The sequence below is a fragment of the Pteropus alecto genome, unplaced genomic scaffold, assembly GCF_000325575.1.
Source record: "Pteropus alecto unplaced genomic scaffold, ASM32557v1 scaffold125, whole genome shotgun sequence".
Lineage (NCBI taxonomy): Eukaryota > Metazoa > Chordata > Mammalia > Chiroptera > Pteropodidae > Pteropus > Pteropus alecto.
In genome coordinates this window covers 4,476,736-4,487,152 of record NW_006436888.1, presented here as the reverse complement: position 1 = coordinate 4,487,152, position 10,417 = coordinate 4,476,736, and the positions used below count along the sequence as shown (strand labels likewise).

Here is a 10,417-nt window from a genome sequence, read left to right as displayed (position 1 = left end):
GCAGTTCTCCGAGAAGGGCAGCCTGTGGGCTGGGAGCCCTTCCAAACACATGTCTGCTGCAAATAGGCTGTTAGCTGGGGTGGTGCTGCTGGGAGCCGTGGGAACACACTCCTGGGGGACCTGACCTGGCTGGAGCATTCAGGGGGGCTTCCTTGAGGAGCTGGCATCTAAAGGAGTCTTGAGGATGAGCAGGAGTGTGCCAGGCCAAGGTGAGGAGAGGGCGTGCCCTAGTTAGAGGACACAGACTATGCCAAGGCCTAGAATAAGCAAGAGTGGGCCACTCAAGAACCGTGAAGGGTTTCATGTGGCTGAAGCACAGGGTGTTAAGGGGAGTGGAGGAGGAAAGAAAGGAGGAGCTGGCGGCTCAGACTCACTGAGGGGAATTTCTGGGGCCAAAGCAGCTGGGGCAGGGTGGCCTGACCGCCCGGATGCTGAGCCAGAGGTGAGAGGCAGTGATGGGAATGTTAGGACAGACTCTGTGAACATCTGCAGGGCGCCGAGCAGAGACTGGGAGAGCAGCTGGCTGGAGGCGGGTGAGGGCAGAGCGACACTTGGGAACCAGGGCTAAGAGCACCACCAAAACTCGGGAGTCTTTCTTAACCATTTTTGTTGTTGTTATTGTTTGTTTCTGATTATGAAAGTAATACTCAGTGGAGAAGATCTCTGTGAAAAATGGAAAAATGGTACCCAGGTTGGCTGAACTATACAGTGTATGAAGTGAACGATGCGTAATAACGCCAGATCAGCAGTCTGGAGACAGAGTGAGGCCTGGGGGTGCCAGGCTGAGGAGTCTGCTGACTAGATAGGCAGAACATGTACTGATCAAATATATTCCAAAAATATGTTCCAGGCACTGTGATAGGGGAATCATTGGTGGGCAGAAACGGAAAGATCCATCCTTGAGGAGCTAACGCTCATATGAGGAATTCAGACACTGAAACAACTTATATGACAAGTAATTATGAGATTACAACAGAGCTAGCCGTAAGAGGGTGAAGTACATGGGTCTCTGACAGTTTACAGCAGAGGCTGTAATCAAGCTGCTAGGAAGTGATGCCTCCATGATGGTGTGAAGGCTGAGTGGGAGTTTACTGGAGAAAAGGGGAAGGGAGCATTCCTGGAAGAGGACTAGCTTGTGCAAAGGCCCTGGGGATAGAAGGGGGCATGGCCCCTTTGGGGAACAGGGAGACCCCAGTGTGGCTAGAGGTTAGAGAGCAGGAGGGACACAGGTAGGCAGAGCCTTAACGACCGTGGTGAGGACCCAGACCTCTATCCTGCGAGCCACAAGAAGCCTTTAGAGGTTTTAGGCAAGGAGTCCTGGGATCAGATTCACCCCTGGGAAAGACCGCTGGGGAGCTACTGAAGTTTCCTGAGCTGGAGGGTGCCAGCCATCAAGCTAATATTTCTGACAGTACCTCACATATGATTTTAGAGTAGGGCCTCTGACCTTGGAGCTCATGTATCCCAAGGGTCCATGAGTAGATTTCAGGGGGGCTGTGAACTTGAATAAGTTCACTTATTTTCATTAGCCTCTAACTATAATTTCCTTTATGAATTCCTTGCATTATGAATTAAGGCAATAAAGCACAGGAGTGATAGTACCTGCAGCTTTTCCATCAGTGGAAATCAGATAGTCTTACATTATATTACAATTGTATTACAATGGCTGCCAATATCATGAAGTATTGTTTATGCTCATCACTACTTTGAAACTATATTGGTTATTAGGTCTTATTTAACGAGTGTACAAAGAATCACATATATTACTGTATCTTAAATGATTTTGTTTGTTGTTTTGATAACTGTATTCCAACATAACTGGGTTTCTTTGTAATCCTATGTATTTGACTTTATGCACTTAAAAACGTGATTCTGAGCAGTGTCCACAGGTTTCCCCAAAATGACTAAGGGACACGAGAAATGTTGAGAACCCCTGGTCCAGATTCTGTTGTAACTAACAGAAGCCCAACTCACTTAGGCCCAAACTGGCTCAGTAACGGAGAAGTCCATGGTGCCATAAGTACAGGTTTGCATGCTGTTGTCAGGAGTCCGTTTCTCCTCGTCTGTGGCTTCTGTTGGCCTCTGAGTCGCCTCCTTCTCAGGTAGGCCCTGCCCACGCTGTAGCAGCCGTGATCTGCCAACTCTGGGCTTAAAATGCCTGTACCACCTGGAATCCAACAGCAAAGAGAGGGTCTCTTTCCTGGTGGTTTTTTTCAAACTCAGAGATGGAGCTCATTGTCTAGCATGGGTCATGTGACCACAAACCAATCAGTGATGAGGAAGATGTACTCTGATTGGCCCGCCTGGGTCATGTGCTCATCCCGGAAGCAGGCTATGAGAGGCATCCCGGCTAGAGCATCACAGAGAGTGAGGCTGGGCAGGTGACCACGCTGTGAACGGCGGGGACACCTCCTGTCCTTTTGCCCCATGCACTTGGTCTCAATGTCATGCATTTCCCATCCCTAGACACTGGAGGTCAGGGACTGCTGGGTGATTTGTATGCCCCTCAGGCTGGATTAGGCTCCTCACAGTCTACGGACTATGGCTCTCCAGTTCCCACAGTGCAGCAGGACTCCTGGCAGGGATGCTAAGGACCGGTGCTCATCCAGTGCTTGCCGTGAGCCGGAGACAGCCGTAGGACTTTATACATGTTTATCTTCACAATCTCTAATCCTTGCAACAAACCTCGGAGGTGCACCCTATGATTAACTTAATAGTGACCATGAGGTCATTGGAACTTGCCCACGGCCGGGCAGGTGGCATGTGGCAGCCCTGGAATCCCAGGCCCAGCTCTTATCCCACTGGCACTGCTTCTCCTGCCTACCAGGTGACCTTGGGCAAGGTCTGCCCGCTTGGGCATGAGTGCTTCCATCTAAAACACAGGAGTTGCACTGACATGTTTGGGGAGTTTAGGGGTATTGCTGCGAAGGGCTTCAGGGACGAGAGGTGGAGGTGGGCAGTGGCGGGGAGTGAGACCTTTGCCAAGGTGGCCTGGCCTGGAGCTTCTCTGCTTCTTTTCCCAGGGCTGTCCCCACAGCAGCCGTGCCCGCAGAAGCCATCCGACTGCAGGAAGCAGTGCGAGCAGGACTACTACGTGGACAGCGACGGCCGATGCACGGCCTGCGTGAGCTGTGGAGGTGAGAGCCTCGTTCTCTAGAAGAAGTTGGGGAGCATCTAGATTTGGTGACTATACTCTGAATTGGTCCCCTGGTGCCTCAGTTTATCTCTCTGGATTTGGGAATTGATATCAGCCATAATCTTTTGCATCCATACTTTTTGGAGAGACTTAGTTAACATGTTTTCTCAAGAGAGGGACTCACGTTTATTGAGTTGAATCTTCCCCAAAGCCCCAGGAGACGATTCTGTTCTTATCCCTGCTTTACAGTGAGAAAACGGAGGTTTAGAGAGATTTCGGGCCTTTCCAAAGTTACAAAACTCTGTTAAGTGGCACAATTGGAAGTTGAACTGATGATCTGATACCGAGAGCTGTGTTCTTTCCCTGAGACTACAGTGCTTCCAGGAGAATCTTTCGATAAGCGCTTTGGTTGTTAGTTTCTGATGGTGGTTAGTGAATGTGGTTTGTGTGCTCTCTGGTGTTTATTTTGCTTTACAATGGGTTTTTTTGGTGGGTGGGGTGGGGAAATTTGTTAGGATTTCTTGGCCTAATAACCATTCATATTTCTTAACATGTTTAGTGTGTTTGGGAAAAGATATGTATTTCGTTTGTGGCATACAAAATTCTATATATACCTATTAGATCAAGTTTGTTAATTGTGTTATTTAAATAATACGCATTCTCATTTATTTTTGTCACCTTCACAGGGGTTGATCTCTGAGACAGATGTGTTAAAAATCTCTCTCTCAATATGCTTGTTTTTCATCAGATTTTCATTGTGTCCTATCTATTTTTGCTTTATATATGTCAAAGCTATGTTATTAGGTAAATGCTCATGAATATTATGTTTTCTTAGTAAGATGGCCCTTTTATCAACATGAAATATACCTCTATGTTCCTTGTAATGTCTGTGCCTTCATTCCATTTTTGTTCGATATTAGTATTGCCATTCTTTTTGTTTTTGTTTTTTCCTCTGGTATAGCTTTAAATTTTTAAAATTAATGACGGCATTTTACTAAGTGAGTTGTACGTGTTCACTATCAAAAATCCAAGCACTACAGAAGCGCCCCCTCCCCCATCACTGGATAACTGACATTTCTCGGTACCTCTACACAGAGAGAAAAATGGGTAGGTTAGTAGCCAGACTACAGAAAGAAGGAATTTTTAAGAGGATGGGATCATACTACTTATGGCATTGAAAAGGTTACATTTAATTTTATTCAAGTGTATTGGAGGAAGAAGGAGCTAAAGAGAAGAAACTAAACTACATGAGAGAGTAGTTCCTTAAAAAAACCTCTAAAATTAAGAAAAGAGGTTATGAAAATCAATAAGTGGTTAGGAATCATTTAAGGAACCACTACGTCTTGTTTTAAAGTCATATTCTACTCATTTCAATTTTGGGACAGTGGAGCGTAGGTTGACTCCCTGTGATGAAAAATGACGTAATTCGCTTGCCCACCTCCCTGTCTTCTCTCTTCCTGACGTTTATTGCTTACATATTTTTACTTTATCATAGTCAGTGATGCTTATATTCTTTTTCTGTGACCTTAAGTCCCTTGGCATGTTAGCTTACCTTTGCTCTTTAAATTTACCCATTGTGCACTGTGAGTACATTTTTACCACAGCTTCTCCATTCTTGGATTTTCCATTTTGATTTATTGCTCGATTTCACGGTCACGTGGATTTTTCGGGAAAGACTCATCTTTGTCCATGCCTTTACTGCTTTCACGTTTGAGAATGTTCATTGTCTTTCTACTCGAATGACAACTTGGGTTGGAATAATATTATTTCCGGGACATATTTTCTCTAGAGCTTAGCAGGCGTTGGTGTGTTGTCTTCTTGTGATTAACATTGCAATTAGCCTTCTTCCCCACTCTTCATAGATCACTGCGAGAATAATTCTTGTTTAATCTTTAAGGACCAAAAGTGGAACCGGAATATGCCTTGATATTAATCGTTTGGATATTAATCCTCCTGGGACTGGTATGCCTGTTCTAGCTGTGGATTTAGTTCTTTCTTTATTCCAGGGAAGTCGACTTGGATTTTTCTCTCTGCTGAATACACTTGTTTCAATGTCGACTTTGTGCTTATGTTTGATTATCTTTGCCTTTCCTCCTTGTCTATCTCATCTTCCTCGATGGCATTTATATCTTTGTCTTTTTACTTTGCATTCACTGGTATTTTCCCAATCTCTTCTCCATGCCATGAACTCACTTTTCTGTCTAATCTTCTGCTTCTTGCCTCCCAGGTACCCCTAGTGCCCAGGACACTGGGATTTTACTGATTGCATTTCTAATGATGGTGCTGTGCAGCTCAGTTTTTTTTTGTTTGTTTGTTTTTTGTTTTTTAGTTCTGCTTGTCTTCCTTCTTATCTCATCCTTTTTAAAAATCATCTCTTCTTTGAGATCTTCCTTTATCGAATTTATATTCTTAGCTAAGTTCCTTTAGGGTGTGAAGCTTATCTTAGACTCTGGGTTCTTTGTCTTTGCAAATAATCTTCCTATCTTTTTTAGATCTTTCTCTTTTTTTTCTCACCTTTCCTCTTCTTTCCCTTCCTTCTTTCTTGCTATAGTATGTTTGCAAAGTCGCCACGTTACAGCTTTTTTCCTTGCTCAAACTTACCTTCTTTCTGCCCTGATGCCATGGGGGTGACTTCCCCTATACATCTGCCCACTTCACTGGGCTCTAGTTTGTCTTCTCAGCTCAGAGCTTCAGCTGGGGACTGTTACTTTAAAAAAAAAAAAACTGTGGTGAAATATACATAACATAAAATTTATCATTTTAGCCATTTTTCATCATACGGTTCAATGGCATTAAATACATTCACATTTTGGGGCAACGATTATACCGTCCAGCTCCAGAAGGATTTTATCTTCCCCAACAGAAACTCTGTCCGCATTCAACATGGCTCCTCTCCCCCGTCCCTCAGCCTTTGGCAACCACCATTCTACTCTGTCTATGAATTTAACTACGCTAGGAAGTTCATATAAGTGGAATTATACAATTTTATTCTTTTGTGACTTCTTTCACTTAGCATAGTTGTAGCATGTGTCAGAATTTCGAATTTCCTTTTTAAGGCTGAATAATATTCCACCGAATGGATCTACCATATTTTTTTATCCATTCATGTTGATGGACATTTGAGTTGTTCCACCTTTTAGCTATTGCAAATAATGCTTCTGAGAATATGGGGATACACATATCTGTTCAGGTCCCTGCTTTCAATTCTTTTGCGTGTATACCCGGCATTGGACTTGCTGATCGTGTGGTGATACTTTCATTTTTTGAAGAATCCCGAGTGTTAGTTTTGAAACTCATTTTAGGAGTCTGGGGTCGGGATGGGAGGCACCATGTAGCCAGAGACGGGGGCAGGGATCTGCTTTCCCTTCTGTCAGCCTTTTCCAGAGCTCATACTGCTTAGGAAGGGGTGTACCCCACTCCTGGGTCTTCTGCTTACTTCCACAACTTGGCCTGGCTTCCTGGAAGTTAAGCCCAGGCAGTCTTTTCTACCTCTGCCCAGGCCTGTAACATTATGTGCCGCTGCTACTCTGAGAATTTTTTTTGAGTTTTCCAGGGATGTCTGCTCACTGCCCTCAGTCTACTTCTCTCCAGATTTTTGAGAATTCTCAGGATTTTATTCTCTCCACAGTACAGTATCTGGGGGTATAGGTGAGAGTTAGGGGCCACACCAGGGTCACTACAACAAGGAAGAGAAAGTGGAGAGTGTCCTGAGATGGTTTTAGGGGCCAGGCTTGGGAGAAGTTTTTATCACTGCTACCCACATCTCATTGGCTGGACCTTATCACATGACCCCAACCCAACTGCAAAGGAGGCTGGGAAATGTAGTGTTTCTGAGCCCAGGTGAAACAAGAATCGTTGAATATGACATTAAGCTTGAAGGGACTCTTTTTTATAGCTGCAATTTCCCTTTGCATCTGCGAGAATAGTAATTATACTGATTCCAAAGACTTGTTCTGTTTTCTGTCTGCTTCCTCAAGTGTTAGTGCTTTTTGATTTGGGGGCTGTTTATTCTTGGTGCTTATTTTCTCTCGAGTTTGGTGACTTCTAGTTTTGCATTTCACATCTCATGACCTGATTGCGTGTGAACCCCAACTCTGACGGTCGTGGGGGTAAGCCAGTGGGGCAGGGTACCAGGCAGGGTTTGCCAGTAGCTGGGCTTCTGGGTCTGTAGGGTCCTTTCCTCCCAGGTTCGATCAGCCCCAAGGCAACGCCCAGCCTTCTTCTCACTTGACCCAAGAGTCTCCTTGGGGAGATGCTTGGTTTCCAGCTCTGTGGTGTAGTGGAGGAGGAATCTGGGGAGACTGACCCACCTGGATGCTCCTGCTGCATTCTCTGTAGAATTCCCTAGGGCCCACCTCTGCCACGTACCCACTCAGAGACGGGGGCTACCCCAGAGCCTCCGCTTCTAGCATAATCCTCTTGGGTATATTTTTAGCCATGATCTCCTTCTTCCATCCACTCGCATCTGCCTTCCACGTTTCAGGAAGTCTTCATTTCTGGTTGACTAAGGATGCCTCTTACTGTTTTCTGGGGATGTTTGTATTAATTAATTACTTTTACCAGTGACCATTTTCAAGTGTACAATGCAGTGGTTTTAGTATATTCACGATGCGCAACCACGGCCACTATCCAATTCCAGAGCATTTCTGCCTCTCTAAGAAGAGACCCCTTACCTCCCAATGCTCTCCTCCTCCCACCGCCTCCCATCTACTTTCTGTCTCTGTGGACTTGCCTGCTGTGGACACTTTGTATAAATGGGATCGTGCTGTATGTGACTTTTAGTGTCTGGCTTCCTTTGCATAATGTTCTTTCTCAAGGTTCATCCACGTCGTAGCGTGTGTCAGGATTTCATTCCTTTTTATATGCATGGATAGAACACATTTTGTTTATAATGTTGATGGACATGTGGGTTATTTCTACTTTTTGGCTATCACGAATAATGCTGCTATGAACATTCACATACAAGTCTTTGTGTGGACCGGTGTTTTCAGTTCTTTTGGGTATATACGTAGGAGTAGAATTGCTGAGTCATATAATAAATCTTTAACTTTTTGAGAAACTGCCAAACTGGTTTCCACAACACTGTCTAATGTATATTCCCACGAGTATCGTGTGAGCATTCCGATTTCTCCACATCCTCGCCAACGCTTGTTATTGTCTGTCTTCTTGATTCTTGCCATCCTGGTGGACATGAAGTGCAATCTCACTGTGGTTTTGGTTTGCATTTCCCTGATGATGAGTAATGTTGAGCATCTTCCCATGTGCTTACTGGCCATTTGAATATCTTCTCTGGAGAAAAGTTTTCTCAAATTTTTGGCTTATTAAAAAAATACTTAATAGACTACTTTTTTTTTTTTAAAGAATAGTTTTAGATTTATTGAAAAATTGAGCAGAAAGCACAGGGTTTCCATATGCCCCCTCTCCTCCACCATGCCCCACGGGTTCCTCTATTATTAGCATCTTGCGTCAGCTCGGTCCGTCATCACGTGTTGGTACCTTAGTCACTACAGTTGATAGTTTACTTTAAGGTTTGCTCTTTGTGTTATGCAGTTCTATGGTTCTTGACAAATATCTAATGTCATTTTTCTACCATTGCAGTATTGTACAGAGTGGGCTCACCGCCCTAAACATCCTCTGTGTTCTGTCTGTTCATCCTCCCCTCCCTTTACTGCTAAACCCTGGCAGTCACTGATCTTTTCACTGGCTCTACAGTTTTGTCTTTTCCAGAATGCCATATAGGTGGAGTCACAGTAGACAGCTTTTTCAGCTTGGCTTCTTCCACTTAGAAATATGTATTTGATGACCCTCCTTTTCTGCTCACTTTAAAATCAGGACATCGATTTTTTTCATACCGTTTTAGCAGTGTCCAGGGATGTGGGCTGGGAGGTGGAGGCTGGCTCATGGACCCTGCCTGCCCTCTTGCTGTCACCTCAGGGACACTCTGGAAAGAAGGGCTGAGCATGCCAGCTGCCATGCCCAGTGGAAGGCCACAGCAGCACCCTCTCTCACATGCCAGACTGTCCCTGGGAGGTCATCTGGATCCCTTCCCTCGCCCTCCCTCTGTCCTCTGTGACCCTTCTCTGTGTCCCTTAGATGACCTCGTGGAGAAGCAGCCATGTTCCTGGAACTCCTCCCGTGTCTGTGAGTGCCGGGCTGGCATGTTCTGTGTCACATCAGCCACCAACTCCTGTGCCCGCTGCTCCCCGCACTCTGTCTGCCCCAAAGGGAAGATTGTCAAGTTCCAGGGTAAGTCCCTCCACCCTCAGCCCAGGACCCAGATCTGTGCTGGTGCTGTCCCCACCGCCCGACCTCCAGATGACTTCTCACCTCTCACTTTCTTCTTCCCGTGTGACAGATCACCTTCCTTTCATGTCGATGCCTTGGTTGCACCTGCCGCCCCTTCCTCTCACCTGTGTCTTAGGCTCAGAGAGACTCTGGTGGCCCAAGGCACAGGCCTGGCTGGAAGAGGTCTTTGGGTTGGTTTGAGGCTCAGCACAAAAGTTTTCTGATGCCCGATAAACAGGAAAGAAACCTCAAGTTTGTGTCCTGGGTGTTTCTTGGAAGGTTAGGGCTGGTCCCTGTTTCACAATTGACGCTTTGAGAGTTAGAGGAGCCAAGAGATTGGGCACCAGGATCAAGACTGAGAAACTTGGGTTTCTTTTCCAATTTGCTGTGTGACCTCAGACAAGTTCCTTGTCTTCTCTGGGCTTCTGATTTTCTGACGGTATAGGACAGTTGGTAGCCAGAGAGAAGATAAGGGCCACAGAGCCTGTGCAGGTGGTGCTGAGGGTACCTTTCAAAAGGGAGGCATGGGGAGTGAGTGGGCTTTAGAGCCCAGGCCAGAAGAAGTGCCACAGCCACACCGGGGACATGGGGAGGGGGCAAGAGAGGATCAGAGAGAGCCATGTCCCCTGGGGAGAAAAGCGCCAACACTGGGCTCATGACTCCTCCCCGCAACCCGGTTCTTTTCCCAAGCGCCATCCCACCCCTCCCCCCCCGGCCTCCTGCCTTCCTCCCTCCCCTCGCTCACCCCGCTCACCCCGCTGCACAGACAGCACAAACCCCAGTCCTGTGGGTTTTGCTTCCCAATTCTCTTCCTGGTTCCCTACCTCCTACTTGTCCCCCATGGCACACAGCCAGAGCCTCTCTTGCAAAACCAAATCAGATCGTGTGTGACACACTGCCTGACACACTATTATCTTCCCATTGCTCTAATGATAAGGACACAATCCTTTGGTAAAAGAACACAGGTTTTTATGGGACTTTTTTTTTTTAAAGTTT

General features: G+C 45.9%; 1 protein-coding gene across 1 annotated transcript in view; it reads left to right on the top strand.

Moving 5' to 3' along the window:
• The first annotated feature begins 9,229 nt into the window (after positions 1–9,229).
• TNFRSF8 (TNF receptor superfamily member 8) overlaps positions 9,230–10,417 on the top strand; it is a 31,674-nt gene continuing 30,486 nt past the window's right edge. Inside the window, exon 1 of the mRNA XM_006914427.3 lies at positions 9,230–9,382. Coding sequence (XP_006914489.1) covers positions 9,295–9,382 — 88 coding nt within the window. The 5' untranslated portion in view covers positions 9,230–9,294. The remainder of the gene's footprint in view (positions 9,383–10,417) is intronic.